The following is a 16,288-nucleotide window of genomic DNA, read 5'->3' on the forward strand; positions in this document are numbered from 1 at the left end:
GGGAGATATTTCAATCCATTTCAGTCTGGTTTCCGTTCCCAACACAGCACTGAAACAGCCCTCCTGAAAGTCACCAACGACATCCTCCTCTCCGCAGACTCCACCCACCTCATCATCCTCATTCTCCTGGACCTCTCTGCAGCTTTCGACACCATCAACCACACCATTCTTCTCTCCCACCTTGAGTCCCCCCTCAGCATCACTGGCACTGCACTCTCCTGGCTCAAATCATACCTCAAAGATCGACAACAATTCATCCACATCAACAACTGTACCTCCTCCACTGTTCCTCTGTCCCAAGGCGTCCCCCAGGGTTCAGTGTTTGGTCCTCTCCTCTTCATACTTTACCTGCTCCCCCTTGGTAATATCATTTGCCACCATGGTCTCCATTTCCACTGTTATGCCGATGACGTCCAGCTTTACATCTCCATCACCCCCGCCACTCACTCCTCTCTCTCCAACTGCCTCGCCGACATCAAATCCTGGATGCAGACCAACTTTTTCAAACTAAACTGTGACAAATCCAACCTGATCATTATCAGCCCCAAATCCCTCACCAAAACCACAGACAACCAAATCCACCCTGTTTCCATCCCCCCCACAGTTGCAACCTTGGAGTCATCTTTGATAATAACCTCTCCTTTGACCATCACATAAGCCAAATCACCAGAACTGCCTTCTTTCATCTCAAGAACATTGCCCATCTACCCCATCACTCTCCTTCACTGCTGCTGAAACCCTCATTCACGCCTTCATCACTTCCGGAATTGACTACTGCAACATCATCTTCTACGGAACACCATTCAAAACTTTAAATAAACTACAGTACATCCAAAACTCAGCTGCACGTCTGCTCACCCGCACCCGTGATCACATCACTCCTGTCCTCCAGAACCTCCACTGGCTTCCAGTTCCACAAAGTATTCGGTTCAAAATCTTCCTCCTCACTCACAAAGCCCCCCATAACCAGGCCCCGTCCTACCCCACTGACTTGCTCCATCGCCACAATCCATTCCGCCGCCTCTGTTCATCTGATGCTAACCTCCTTACTTCACCATTCAGAACCAAGCACCCAACCTGGGGCGACAGAGCCTTCTCTGCAGCTGCCCTGTCCCTCGGGAACTCTCTCCCCAAACACATCTGTGACTGTACTGACTTTCCCACTTTCAAATCTCTGACAAAAACACACCTTTTTAAAATTGCTTTTAATGTTTTGCTCAGTCTAATGTGTTTTTAGTGTACTATTTTATATTGTTTTGCTGATATGTTCTTTTTATGTAAAGTGTCTTTGAGTATCTAGAAAAGCGCTTTAAAAAAAAAAAAGGTATTATTATTATTACATCTTAAAAGAGCCAGTGAAAAGTGTTTTATGATTTTTTTGGGAGGATTTAAGGATTTACAGCATAAAGATGGGTGCCAAGACTTACGACAACCGAACAGAATGTGAGCGAGTTTCGACACAATTAAAGCGGAACTATGCAACTTTCAGTAATACGGGGTTTGTTTACCATGCAATACACACCCCAAAGCTGTAGGGGGAGCTCCGTAGAAAATAAGGCGACAGTCTAGCCATATTTTATATTACTACTCTAGAAGCTAACCACATTCAATTTAGCCGTCGACAGCTAATGGAGAGAGGTGTGTCTTATCAGGCTACCTGGCTCGGCTCAGAGCCCTTTAGACCTGCCGTGAAGCAGTAGTTCTCGGCTCTCGTGTGTCGCGAGACTTCCAGAGGTAAACAAAGCACGCGGCGCCACAGGCAAAGTTGCAAGCGCTGTTTCGGGCTAGGGCCACCAGATGGAGATGGAAATGTCACCGTTTTCATCAGAACGGGTCAGCCAAGCTATCTGATGATTGCCAAGCAATTTTATGACCATGAAAAAGTTGCATAGTGCCGCTTTAAGCCATTCCCATTGTAATGATTTTTACATCTATGGTGGAAATCTTATTTGACTGGCCTTGCACATCTATAGCAGAATTTTATACCATAGTCCCACAATGCTTAATGCAAAATATAGTCAAAGTTCAAATCTAAGGATTGAATGTTTATATACTGCAAAATCTTTTTAGAAAAATCACATCTTTTCAAGGCAGTTCAGAATTACAGTTTGAAGAGCAACTTTATAACTTTTACTTTTTTGACTGTAAATTCCTCTGCCACCATGATCCCAAATTGAACTATAGCATTTTCTGAGAATTTGCCCCTAAGTTCTATCAATGGAGGCAAATTTTAAAGTCTATATACAGATATCAGCAAGTATTGAAAAACCTTAATCAAGCTGATGAAGAGGTCATGCTCTTTTTTACCACTAAATTTGGTCAAATTCTTTCAACAACTGATTCATGGCATCAGTTCCTTAGATGCCTCTCGTGCATGATTGTTTTCAGAAAATTAGGCATACTTTGCTCATGGCTGAGTCACTTAGTCAGTTAGCATTAGTGGCTGTCGCAAGACAATAATGGTCAACTGTGGTAGATGTTCATTCTGAATAGTTTTATTAAACACCATGCTAAACACATCAGCTAAGGAGGAAGTGCAATTGCCTGCCAACCAAAAGGTTGGTAGTTTTCATTTGCAAAAGCACTTTTGTTTAGAAAATACTGTTTATGAGATTTTTTTGTTAGTTTTTTTGTTGTTGATTTTTTTACATTTTTGCTCACCCAGGTTTAGTCGGCTGCAGTTTTCAGAATCATTGGTATCCAGTGGGCATTTATAAATGTCACCCGTCTGCTGATTTCCTGTGGATTCAAAGGGAGCTCCTACCAGCAACCTGGAAACACATACACACACAGTAAAGGGCTTGCTCTTCATCCACTCTAAGAGTCACAGCTGGCTTTAGACAAATCACCAAGAATTCAGAGAAAATATTGTTTAAATGTCAGTCTGGTGCTGTTTAGTTCTGACTTAAATTTTTGTACACGACAAAACCAGTCAAATTAGTTTTTTGTGTGTATCATGAGTTGTGATGGGAATCGAGAACGGGCTCCCAGATCCCCTCGATTCCGTGGAGTCGTTAATCCGCCTGCCTAACGATCCCGTTCATAGGTTCAGCTAACGTCTGACGCATTTGTGTAATAGCGTCATGTGCATGCTTCGTATTTTGGCTCAGAATGTTTCCAACATAGCGTCGAGGCAGAAGCGCTCCAAAGTTTGGTTATATTTCACCATGTCACTCTTGCCTGCATTCAAAACTCGAGAGCCCTGTAACGTAAAACTTCCAGGTCCTGTTGATTGCAATAACATTAGCAACACACTGTATGAATAATTTCCATCTGGTATTAACATTTAGTTGACTGCAAGAGTGAGGCAGGATCAGAGACAGGCTCCTGTATACCTGTAGTATACCTGTGCAACCAAAGCCATTTGTACTATATTTATACTATATATAACTGGATGAGAATCGATAAGAGAACCGATGAGGAACCGAATTGATAAGCGTTATCGATAATGGTGCTAAATTCTTTTTTTTTTTTTTTGTGATCAAATTTTTATTGTATTTTGTGTTAAACAAAAAAAACAAAAAACAAATACACAACACATGAAACGACAATGGTCGACAATCAACATCCATACCAGCACCAACCCCCCCCCCCCCCCCCCCCCACACACACACACACACACACACACACAGGTCCCCTTCCCAGCTCACTCAGGTCTCATTCCCAGCTCACTCACCCGGTCCTAATAGAAAACACAAAGAAAAAAGTTTATCAAAAAGACAACAGCTCAGGATAGTTGATGTGTAGATGAAAGAAGTAGAAGAGGATAAGAAAGTGAAAAAGAAAGCAACAGGACATCATCCCAGGCCATCAATGCAATAATCTGTCAATAAAAGATGACCACAAGTTAATATTCTTGCTCTGAGCACCGTGCATACTGGCCACAGATTTCTCAAGTTTAGCCAGATCTATGACTGTATTAATCCATTGTTGTTGTGACAAAGCATGGGGAGTTTTCCATCTTTGTGCGATTATTTTTTTTAGCGGCAGTTAGGGCTACCAAACACCAGCGTTGATGCATCAAGGAAAGGTCTAGCTCAGTAAAATCGTTCAGTAGCAAAATCCTTGGAGAGCAAGGGATGGTACTGTCAAGAATAGAGGAGATCTTTTTAGAAACCATTTCCCAAAATGTTTTTACCCCAGGGCAGTCCCAGACCATATGTAGAAATGTTCCTGTAGCTCCCAAGGAGCACAGCTCGCATGTCGGTGATGATTTTCTTTTCATGTAAAATAATTTAAGAGGAGTAGTATAAAGTCTGTGAATAAAGTTATAATGAATCATCTGATGGTTAGGGTTACGTGATGATAAAACTATCTTTGGCCATACTGTTGTCCAGTTGATTGTGGAAGGTGTAATTGAAAGATCATGGCTCCAAAGCGTCTCAACTTGTATAGGCTTTTCCACACATTTGACAATGTGAGTATAGAGATTGGAAACCAAACCTTTGGTGGATAAACAAATCTTTTGTATTGGGTGACACTCCAGTTTTTCTCCCCAGGGGACCCCGTATGCACGAAGAGCACTACGGATTTGTAGGTAAAAGAAAAAAGAAGTACCAGGTAAATTGTAGTGGGATTTTAAGTCTTGAAAAGATCTTAATGTATTATTGGATGTAATGTTGGAGAGGGTATTAATCCCTTTATCACTCCACTGAGGAAAAGAAATTGGGTGTTTCCCCAAATAGAGATCAAAGTTATTGAATAAAGGGAGGTGAGAGTGATATTTCATGTGGGTTTTGGAATAACATTCTACAATTCTCCAGGTGGCAACAAGGTGTGAGACAAGGGAGCCAAACTTGGATTTACACATTTTAAGAGGAATATTGGAATGGATTAAATCCTCAAGCCTATGTGGTTTAACCAAGTTTTCCTCCAAAGGTCGCCAGGCCACTTGTGCTCCCGTATTAAACCAGTTGCTGAGAGGTCGAAGAGTTGAAGCCCAGAAATAATGCTCAAAGTTTGGGACCCCAAGGCCACCAGAGACTTTCTGTCTTTGCAATGTAGACATTTTAATCCTTGGGCGCTTTCCTTTCCACACATAATTACACAGCAGTCTATGTAATTTCTCCCAATGATCAGGAGGGGGAGCCAAGGGTAACATGGTACTGCAGAAATTAACTCGTGGAAGGATATTCATCTTAATAATTGAAACTCGTGCGCTAAATGTGTTGGGAATGGACAACCATCTCTCTAGATCATTTTCCACCTGCTTAAGTGTCTTATTATAGTTAAAAGCCAAGGTAGTTTGTAATGAAGGAAAAATGGATAATCCCAAGTATTTAAATTGGTCAACCACAGGCACATTGGTTGGTAGCGATATTTGCTTCGTAATATTGTTCAGAGGTAGTAAAGCCGATTTAGACCAGTTGATCGTGTAACCTGATATATCAGAGAAAGAATTAAATATCGATAATACATGTGGAGTAGATTTAGTTACATCCCCCAAGTATAATAAAATATCATCACAGTAGAGAGAAATGAAATGGTCCGTTCCATGTACAGTAATAGGAGTGTGTGATGATTGACGCACCTTCTGTGCCAAGGGTTCAAGTGATAATACAAACAAAAGCGGAGAAAGAACACATCCTTGTCTGGAGCTGCGGCCCACTGGGAATAAAGGTGAACAAATATTTCCCGTCATCACCATAGCAGAAGGAGAAGCATACAGTGTTTTTATCATGTTAATGTAATTGACACCAAAACCCATTTGGCGAAGGACAGCCCATAAATAATGCCATTCCAAAACGTCGAATGCTTTTTTTGCGTCTAGTGATAACACAGCATAAAGAGATTTGGCCACGGCAGATTGCTCAGGTATATGCAATAATCTGCGAACGTTGTCAGCGGATAACCGCGATTTCACAAAACCTGTTTGGTCGGGATGTATAAGTTTGTTCATAAGTGGCTCCAATCTTAGAGCAAGTATTTTGGCGAACAATTTAATATCGGTGTTCAGAAGAGATAATGGACGGTAGTTTGCGCAGTCGTTTGGATCTTTACCCTTTTTATGCAATAATGTAATCGTGGCGGTGTTCACATCCCTTGAAAAGGATCCACTTGAAATCACATGGTTTATCATGTTTAACAATAAAGGGCCAAGTTGAGACCAGAATTTCAAGTACAGTTCAGGTGGAATCCCATCAAAGCCCGGCGATTTACCTTTATTAAGACTGTGTAAGGCCGACTCTAGTTCGGACAGGGTAATTGGCGCATCAAGAAAAGAAGCCTCATGAGGTAACACTTTAGATTTAGGATTTAAGATTTAGGTCTTTAACAAATACTTCAAATTTCATAGGGTCATAGGGAACCTCAGAACGGTAAAGATTAGAGTAGAATGTACGAAACATTTGGTTAATTATGGGTTGGGAATTACAGGTCTTGCTCTTGCTCAGGTCTTGCTCTCCTGTTTTTTTAGGGACCGAGCAGTGAAACTGCAAGGACCCTATTGTATCTGTAAGGTTTATTAGGGACCGAGCAGTGAAACTGCAAGGACCCTATTGTATCTGTAAGGTTTATTATTATTATTATTATTAGGGACCGAGCAGTGAAACTGCAAGGACCCTATTGTATCTGTAAGGTTTATTATTATTAGGGACCGAGCAGTGAAACTGCAAGGACCCTATTGTATCTGTAAGGTTTATTAGGGACCGAGCAGTGAAACTGCAAGGACCCTATTGTATCTGTAAGGTTTATTATTATTATTAGGGACCGAGCAGTGAAACTGCAAGGACCCTATTGTATCTGTAAGGTTTATTATTATTATTCTTTCTTTCTTTCTTTCTTTCTTATTCTTTGCAAAAGGTATGCGAAAACTCAGGAAATTTTGCGAGCGCCACGTGCCGGTCGACGACATGAAAGAATCTAAACTTTATATTTTTGGTAGTCGCTCATTGGCTCTGTAGCGCCCCCTACGATGGTTAAAAATTGTCCCCGCAATAGGATTAGTTTCGCGTGGGATGACGAAATTCGGTACACTCGTTCATCATGCCAAGACGCACAAAAAAGTCTCAGGCCGCCATGGTCCCACGTACACAGGAAGGCGGCCATTTTGGATGGAAAGTGCGTTTTCGTGCCATTTTTGGCCGATTCCACGCCTTGCTTAAGATCGAACTTGTCCTACAGATTTCATGCTACAGACTTCAAACTTGGCCAGGTTACTCTTAAGACATGGGGGGGGAAATTCATGGAGAAACTTTTTCAAAACTTAAAGGGCGTGGGCGTGGCAACTCCTCAAAGTTCGATGACTCGCCATCACTCGCCACAACAAATTAAGTCGCTTATAACTCCCACATACATTATCCAATCTGTCCCAAACTTCATACGGTGGTTGGAAACGTCTTTTTTTTCCACACCTCAAACTCCTCCTACAGATTTAATGCTACAAGCTTCAAACTTGGCCAGGTTACTCTTAAGACATGGGGGCGAAAATTCATGGAGAAACTTTTTCAAACCTCAAAGGGCGTGGCCGTGGCGACGCCTCAAATTTATGACTCGCCATTAAAAATTAAGTCGCTTATAACTTCCACATACATTATCCAATCTGTCCCAAACTTCATACGGTTATTGCTGGACCCAGCCTGAACGCGTACATATTATCATAGTGATAAACACCTATAGCGCCACCTGCTGGTGTTTGGAAACGTCTTTTTTTTCCACACCTCAAACTCCTCCTACAGATTTAATGCTACAAGCTTCAAACTTGGCCAGGTTACTCTTAAGACATGGGGGCAAAAATTCATGGAGAAACTTTTCCAAACTCTGAACGGTGTGGGCGTGGCCAGGTGGTGAAAATCGTGTGATGGCGTTTATGATTTGAAAGCCTTATCATCATCGCAAAGTCATGAAACTTGGCACACACGTCCACCCTGAAGACCTTGTATATATGTAAAGGGTATCGTGTGTGGGTGGAGCAAAATGGCTCAGTGGCGCCCCCTAGAAATTTTCAAAAACGCCTTCGCATTGGGGTTATTATGTGCTCGTACGTACGCAGAGGCTATCGTGCGTGTGGGCAGAGCTGCGCGACTACGGCGTCCAGCGCATGCCCAACGTGCGCACCTCCAACGTACGCACACCTCGGTCCCGCTCACAGCTGCTTGCAGCTTTCTCGTTATTATTATTATTATTTCCGATTCTTTGCAAAAGGTATGCGAAAACTCACAAAATTTTGCGAGCGCCACCTGCCAGTCGACGACATGAAAGAATCTAAACTTTATATTTTTAGGAGTCGCTCATTGGCTCTGTAGCGCCCCCTACGGTGCATAAAAATGGTCCCCTTAATAGGATTAGTTTCGCGTGGGACGACGAAATTCGATACACTCATTAATCATCCCCAGACGCACCAAAAAGTCTCATGCCATCACGGTGCCACGTACACAGGAAGGCGGCCATTTTGGATGGAAAGTGCGTTTTCGTGCCATTTTTGGCCGATTCCACGCCTTGCATAAGATCGAACTTGTCCTACAGATTTCATGCTACAGACTTCAAACTTGGCCAGGTTACTCTTAAGACATGGGGGGGGAAATTCATGGAGAAACTTTTTCAAAACTTAAAGGGCGTGGGCGTGGCAACTCCTCAAAGTTCGATGACTCGCCATCACTCGCCACAACAAATTAAGTCGCTTATAACTCCCACATACATTATCCAATCTGTCCCAAACTTCATACGGTGAATGCTGGACCCAGCCTGAACGCGTACATATTATCATAACGACATCCACCTATAGCGCCACCTGCTGGTGGTCGGAAACATCTCTTTTTTTCCACATCTCGCATTTGATCGAACTCGTCCTACAGATTTAATGCTACAAGCTTCAAACTTGGCCAGGTTACTCTTAAGACATGGGGGGAAAGAGTCATGGAGAAACTTTTTCAAACCTCAAAGGGCGTGGCCGTGGCGACGCCTCAAAGTTATGACTCGCCATGAAAAATTAAGTCGCTTATAACTTCCACATACATTATCCAATCTGTCCCAAACTTCATACGGTGATATCTGGACCCAGCCTGAACGCGCATAGATAAAATAGTGACATCCACCAACAGCGCCACCTGCTGGTGGTCAGAAACGTCTTTTTTTTCCATACCTCACATTTTATCAAACTCCTCCCACAGATTTAATGCTACAAACTTCAAACTTAGCCAAGTTACTCTTAAGATATGGAGGCAACAATTCATGGAGAAACTTTTCCAAACTCTGAACGGTGTGGGCGTGGCCATGCGGTGAAAATCGTGTGATGACGTTTGTGATTTGAAAGCCTTATCATCATCTCAAGGTAATGAAACTTGGTACACACGTCCACCCTGACGACCTCGTACGTATGTAAAGGGTATCGTGTGTGGGCGGAGAAAAATGGCTCAGTGGCGCCCCCTAGAAATTTTCAAAAACCCCTCCGCATTGGGGTTATGCTGTGCTCGTAAGTACACAGCGGGTATCGTGCGTGTGGGAAGAGCTGCGGCTCCAGCGTCCAGCGCATGCCCAACGTACGCACATCCCAACGTACGCACACCTCGGTCCCGCTCACAGCTGCTTGCAGCTTTCTAGTTATTCTTTCTTTCTTTCTTATTCTTTGCAAAAGGTATGCGAAAACTCAGGAAATTTTGCGAGCGCCACGTGCCGGTCGACGACATGAAAGAATCTAAACTTTATATTTTTGGGAGTCGCTCATTGACTCTGTAGCGCCCCCTACAATGCTTAAAAATGGTCCCCTTAATAGGATTAGTTTCGCGTGGGACGACGAAATTCGGTACACTCATTCATCATGCCTAGACGCACAAAAAAGTCTCTTGCCGCAATGGTCCCACGTCCACAGGAAGGCGGCCATTTTGGATGGAAAGTGCGTTTTCCTGCCATTTTTGACCGATTCCACGCCTTGCATAAGATCGAACTTGTCCTACAGATTTAATGCTACAGACTTCAAACTTGGCCAGGTTACTCTTAAGACATGGAGGGAAAAATTCATTGGCCAACTTTTTCGAAACTTAAAGGGCGTGGCCGTGGCGACGCCTCAAAGTTTGATGACTCGCCATCACTCGCCACGAAAAATGAAGTCGCTTATAACTCCCACATACATTATCCAATCTGTCCCAAACTTCATACGGTGAATGCTGGACCCAGCCTGAACGTGCACATATAAAATAGTGATATCCACCTACAGCGCCACCTAATGGTGGTTGGAAACTTCATTGTTTTCCACACCTCTTATTTGATCAAACTCCTCCTACATATTTCATGCTAAAATCTTCAAACTTGGCCAGGTTACTCTTAAGACATGAGGGCACAACTTCATGGAGAAACTTTTCCAAACTCTGAACGGTGTGGGCGTGGCCAGAGGTGAAAATCGTGTGATGGCGTTTGTGATATGAAAGCCTTATCATCATCATCGCAAAGTCATGAAACTTGGTACACACGTCCACCCTGACGACCTCGTACGTATGTAAAGGGTATTGTGTGTGGGCGGAGCAAAATGGCTCAGTGGCGCCCCCTAGAAATTTTCAAAAACCCCTATGCATTGGGGTTATTGTGTGCTCGTACGTACGCAATGGGAATTGTGCGTGTGGGCAGAGCTGCGCAACTACGGCGTCCAGCGCATGCCCAACATTTGCACATCCCAACGTACGCACACTCGGTCCCGCTCACAGCTGCTTGCAGCTTTCTAGTTAGGGACCGAGCAGTGAAACTGCAAGGACCCTATTGTATCTGTAAGGTTTATTAGGGACCGAGCAGTGAAACTGCAAGGACCCTATTGTATCTGTAAGGTTTATTATTAGGGACCGAGCAGTGAAACTGCAAGGACCCTATTGTATCTGTAAGGTTTATTAGGGACCGAGCAGTGAAACTGCAAGGACCCTATTGTATCTGTAAGGATTATTAGGCCCGAGCAGCTAAGCGCTGCGAAGGCCTATTGTAACTGAAGGATTTCACTATTATTATTATTATTATTATTATTTTTCTTATGATTCTTTTTCTTCTCCACGCGGAATCGCAAATGGGGAGGCCTGAACGTATTCGAAAACTCCTGAAACTTTGCCCAAAATTGTCCCCCGCGTGAAACTGCATGATTTTAATGGAGTCGAAATTGGGCGTGGCCAAACTGCTCTACAGCGCCACCTAACGTGAGATAGACCGAACCGTATGTCGTAGAGATCTGAAACTCGGTATGTACGTAGATCGCCTCAAATCAAGAACAAAAGTCTCTTGGAGGTATGCTCTAAAACGTACAAGGAGGCGGCCATTTTGGGTCAAAGGGCAAATTTTGGCCATTTTTCATATTTACACACCTCGCAGGAAAATTTTCACGCCCCAGGGATTTTGAGCTACGGACTTCATCTTTGGTCAATATGCAGTTAAGGGATGGGGGCACAAAAGTTATCAGAAGACTTGAGTTTTTGAGCATGTTTAGGGGGCTTGGCCAAGCGGCGAACTTGGCGTACTCGCCAGTGTAAACGAAACGCTATATCTTTCACCTAAAAAGTTTATTCTGCACCAAACTTGGTATGAGTCATCCATGTTGGATGCATGTCAATCCTATGTGGTCATATGCTGACGTCATCTAAGCCCCGCCCCCTCAGAACAGGAAGTCACTTTTTTTACTTGGAAAGCTCCATTTCTGGCCCCCTTCACCTAATCAACATGATCTTGTGTCAGAATACAGATAACAAGTTGGTCTAACTTGCTTTAAAGCACCAAAAGTTTTCAGTTGAAGGCGTGGCTATGGCGGCTTGGTGAAGTTAGACATCACGCCGTTACCATACGTTTGGCTCTAAATTCTACAGTTTTGAGCCGAGATGCACCAAACTCACTGGGATCGATCCTAATCCACCCCCCAACAGGTGTGCAGTCCAATATTTGATGGGCGTGGCCTAATGCCTCCACAGCGCCCCCTAGAAAAACTAAAAACATCAGATCCAAGCCATGCTTTCACCGACAATCATGAAACTCAGCACACCTGTGCGTCTTGTCAGGACCTAAAAAATACTGTGGGCGTGGCTTAATGGCACATTCCAATCCCTCGCCGTTTGCATACGTTCGGCTCTAAATCTCACATGCATCATCCGATTTGCACCAAACTGGATATGAATGACCTTTGTTAACATCTAAAGAGCCCAATAGGATTATATTGGAGTTTGACTCCAGTGCGCCCCCTATATCATGTCAAAAGCTATAACTCCTTGAGACATCATCCGATCTGCACCATATTTTTTGTGCATCATTACGGAGCAACGCTTGACACGTTGGGGTTGTATATTTCTGAAGTCGTTAAACCCCGCCCCCACAAAACAGGAAGTGACAGTAACTCCTGTCTGGAAGGTGAGATATCGCTCCAACTTTGAACACGTGCCACTGGTGTGGTACTGACGTGGACTGAAGGCGATTTGGGAGATTCGTCGAACGCTCCGCCCGGTGGACGGGCGCGGGAGACGCGGGACGGCGTCGATGACCACGTCGGGGCGGCGGTGCCGGCGGTCAGGCGGTCGCAAGGCCGGAGCTGCGCTTGGCTGCGAGGGCCGTTATCACTGCTTGCAGTTCTTGTTAGGCCCGAGCAGCTAAGCGCTGCGAAGGCCTATTGTAACTGAAGGATTTCACTATTATTATTATTATTATTATTTTTCCGCGTTCTTTTTCTTTTCCGTCGGGAATCGCGAATTGGGATGCCTGAACGTATTCGAAAACTCCCGAAACTTTACCCAAAATTGTCCCCCGCGTGAAACTGCATGATTTTAATGTACTCGAAAGTGGGCGTCGCCAAACTGCTCTATAGCGCCACCTAACGTGAGATAGACCGAACCGTACGTCGTAGAGATCTGAAACTCGGTATGTACGTAGATCGCCTCAAATCAAGAACAAAAGTCTCTTGGAGGTATGCTCTAAAACGTACAAGGAGGCGGCCATTTTGGGTCAAAGGGCAAATTTTGGCCATTTTTCATATTTACACACCTCGCAGGAAAATTTTCACGCCCCAGGGATTTTGAGCTACGGACTTCATTTTTGGTCAGTATGCAGTTAAGGGATGGGGGCACAAAAGTTATCAGAAGACTTGAGTTTTTGAGCATGTTTAGGGGGCTTGGCCAAGCGGCGAACTTGGCGTACTCGCCAGTGTAAACGAAACGCTATAACTTTCACCTAAAAAGTTTAATCTGCACCAAACTTGGTATGAGTCATCCATGTTGGATGCATGTCAATCCTATGTGGTCATATGCTGACGTCATCTAAGCCCCGCCCCCTCAGAACAGGAAGTCACTTTTTTTACTTGGAAAGCTCCATTTCTGGCCCCCTTCACCTAATCAACATGATCTTGTGTCAGAATACAGATAACAAGTTGGTCTCACTTGCTTTAAAGCACCAACAGTTTTCAGTTGAAGGCGTGGCTATGGCTGCTTGGTGAAGTCAGACATCACGCCGTTACCATACGTTTGGCTCTAAATTCTACAGTTTTGAGCCCAGATGCACCAAACTCACTGGGATCGATCCTAATCCGCCCCCCAACAGGTGTGCAGTCCAATATTTGATGGGCGTGGCCTAATGCCTCCACAGCGCCCCCTAGAAGAACTAAAAACATCAGCCCCAAGACATGCTTTCACCGACAATGATGAAACTCAGCACACCTGTGCGTCTTGTCAGGACCTACAAAATAGTGTGGGCGTGGCAGAATGGCACATTCCAATCCCTCGCCGTTTGCATACGGTCGGCTCTAAATCTCACACGCATCATCCGATTTGCACCAAACTAGATATGAATGACCTTTGTTAACATCTAAAGAGCCCAATAGGATTATATTGGAGTTTGACTCCACTGCGCCCCCTATATCATGTAAACAGCTATATCTCCTTGAGAAATCATCCGATCTGCACCATATTTTTTGTTTATCATTACGGAGCAGCGCTTCACACGTTGAAATTGTATATTTCTGACGTCGCTAAACCCCACCCCCACAAAACAGGAAGTGACGGTAACTCCTGTCTGGTAGGTGGCATATCGCTCCAACTTTGAACACATGTCACTGGTGTCGTACTGTCGTGGACTGAAGGCGATTTGGGAGATTCTTCGCATGCTCCGGCTGGTGGACGGGCGCGGGAGACGTGTGACGGCGTTGGTGACCACGTCGGGGTGGCGGTGCCGGCGGTCAGGCGGTCGCAAGGCCGGAGCGGCGCTTGGCTGCGAGGGCCGTTATCACTGCTTGTTAGGCCCGAGCAGCTAAGCGCTGCGAAGGCCTATTGTATCTGTAGGATTTCACTATTATTATTATGATTCTTTTTCTTTTCCACGCGGAATCGTAAATGGGGACGCCTGAACGTATTCGAAAACTCCTGAAACTTTGCCCAAAATTGTCCCCCGCGTGAAACTGCATGATTTTAATGGAGTCGAAAGTGGGCGTGGCCAAACTGCTCTACAGCGCCACCTAACGTGAGATAGCCCGAACCGTACGTCGTAGAGATCTGAAACTCGGTACGTACGTAGATCGCCTCAAATCAAGAACAAAAGTCTCTTGGAGGTATGCTCTAAAACGTACAAGGAGGCGGCCATCTTGGGTCAAAGGGCAAATTTTGGCCATTTTTCATATTTACACACCTCGCAGGAAAATTTTCACGCCCCAGGGATTTTGAGCTACAGACTTCATTTTTGGTCAGTATGCAGTTAAGGGATGGGGGAACAAAAGTTATCAGAAGACTTGAGTTTTTGAGCATGTTTAAGGGGCTTGGCCAAGCGGCGAACTTGGCGTACTCGCCAGGGTAAACGAAACGCTATAACTTTCAGGTAAAAAGTTTATTCTGCACCAAACTTGGTATGAGTCATCCATGTTGGATGCATGTCAATCCTATGTGGTCATATGCTGACGTCATCTAAGCCCCGCCCCCTCAGAACAGGAAGTCACTTTTCTTACTTGGAAAGCTCCATCTCTGGCCCCCTTCACCTAATCAACATGATCTTGTGTCAGAATACAGATAACAAGTTGGTCTCACTTGCTTTAAAGCAACAACAGTTTTCAGTTGAAGGCGTGGCTATGGCGGCTTGGTGAAGTCAGACATCACGCCGTTACCATACGTTTGGCTCTAAATTCTACAGTTTTGAGCCCAGATGCACCAAACTCACTGGGATCGGTCCTAATCCACCCCCTAACAGGTGTGCAGTGCAATATGTGATGGGCGTGGCCTAATGCCTCCACAGCGCCCCCTAGAACAACTAAAAACATCAGCCCCAAGCCATGCTTTCACCAACAATCATGAAACTCAGCACACCTGTGCGTCTTGTCAGGAACTACAAAATAGTGTGGGCGTGGCTTAATGGCACATTCCAATCCCTCGCCGTTTGCATACGTTCGGCTCTAAATCTCACATGCATCATCCGATTTGCACCAAACTAGATATGAATGACCTTTGTTAACATCTAAAGAGCCCAATAGGATTATATTGGAGTGTGACTCAAGTGCGCCCCCTAGATCATTTAAACAGCTATATCTCCTTGAGACATCGTCTGATCTGCACCGTATTTTTTGTGCATCATTACGGAGCAGCGCTTCACACGTTGGCGTTGTACATTTCTGACGTCGCTAAACCCCGCCCCCACAAAACAGGAAGTGACGGTAACTCCTGTCTGGTAGGTGGCATATCGCTCCAACTTTGAACACGTGTCACTGGTGTCGTACTGTCATGGACTGAAGGCGATTTGGGAGATTCGTCGCGCGCTCCGCCCGGTGGACGGGCGCGGGAGACGCGTGACGGCGTCGATGACCACGTCGGGGCGGCGGTGCCGGCGGTCAGGCGGTCGCAAGGCCGGAGCTGCGCTTGGCTGCGAGGGCCGTTATCACTGCTTGCAGTTCTTGTTAGGCCCGAGCAGCTAAGCGCTGCGAAGGCCTATTGTATCTGTAGGATTTCACTATTCTTATTTAGGCCCGAGCAGCTAAGCGCTGCGAAGGCCTATTGTATCTGTAGGATTTCACTATTATTATTATTATTATTATTCCGGCTTCTTTTTCTTTTCCGCCCGGAATCGCAAATGGGGATGCCTGAACGTATTCGAAAACTCACCAAACTTTACCCAAAATTGTCCCCCGCGTGAAATCAAAGGTTTTTAATGGAGTCGAAAGTGGGCGTCGCCGAACTGCTCTATAGCGCCACCTAACGTGAGATAGCCCGAACCGTACGTCGTAGAGATCTGAAACTCGGTATGTACGTAGATCTTCTCAAATCAAGAACAAAAGTCTCTTGGAGGTATGCTCTAAAACGTACAAGGAGGCGGCCATTTTGGGTCAAAGGGCAAATTTTGGCCATTTTTCATATTTACACACCTCGCAGGA

The 16,288-nt window shown here is 44.8% G+C and overlaps 1 protein-coding gene across 1 annotated transcript in view; it reads right to left on the reverse strand.

The window, feature by feature from the left end:
* itga11b (integrin, alpha 11b) overlaps positions 1-16,288 on the reverse strand; it is a 259,808-nt gene that overhangs the window by 149,327 nt on the left and 94,193 nt on the right. Inside the window, exon 3 of the mRNA XM_075469220.1 lies at positions 2,662-2,771. Within this exon, the coding sequence (XP_075325335.1) occupies positions 2,662-2,771 (110 nt within the window). The remainder of the gene's footprint in view (positions 1-2,661; positions 2,772-16,288) is intronic.

The sequence above is a fragment of the Odontesthes bonariensis genome, chromosome 7 (genome assembly GCF_027942865.1).
Source record: "Odontesthes bonariensis isolate fOdoBon6 chromosome 7, fOdoBon6.hap1, whole genome shotgun sequence".
Classification (NCBI taxonomy): Eukaryota; Metazoa; Chordata; class Actinopteri; order Atheriniformes; family Atherinopsidae; genus Odontesthes; species Odontesthes bonariensis.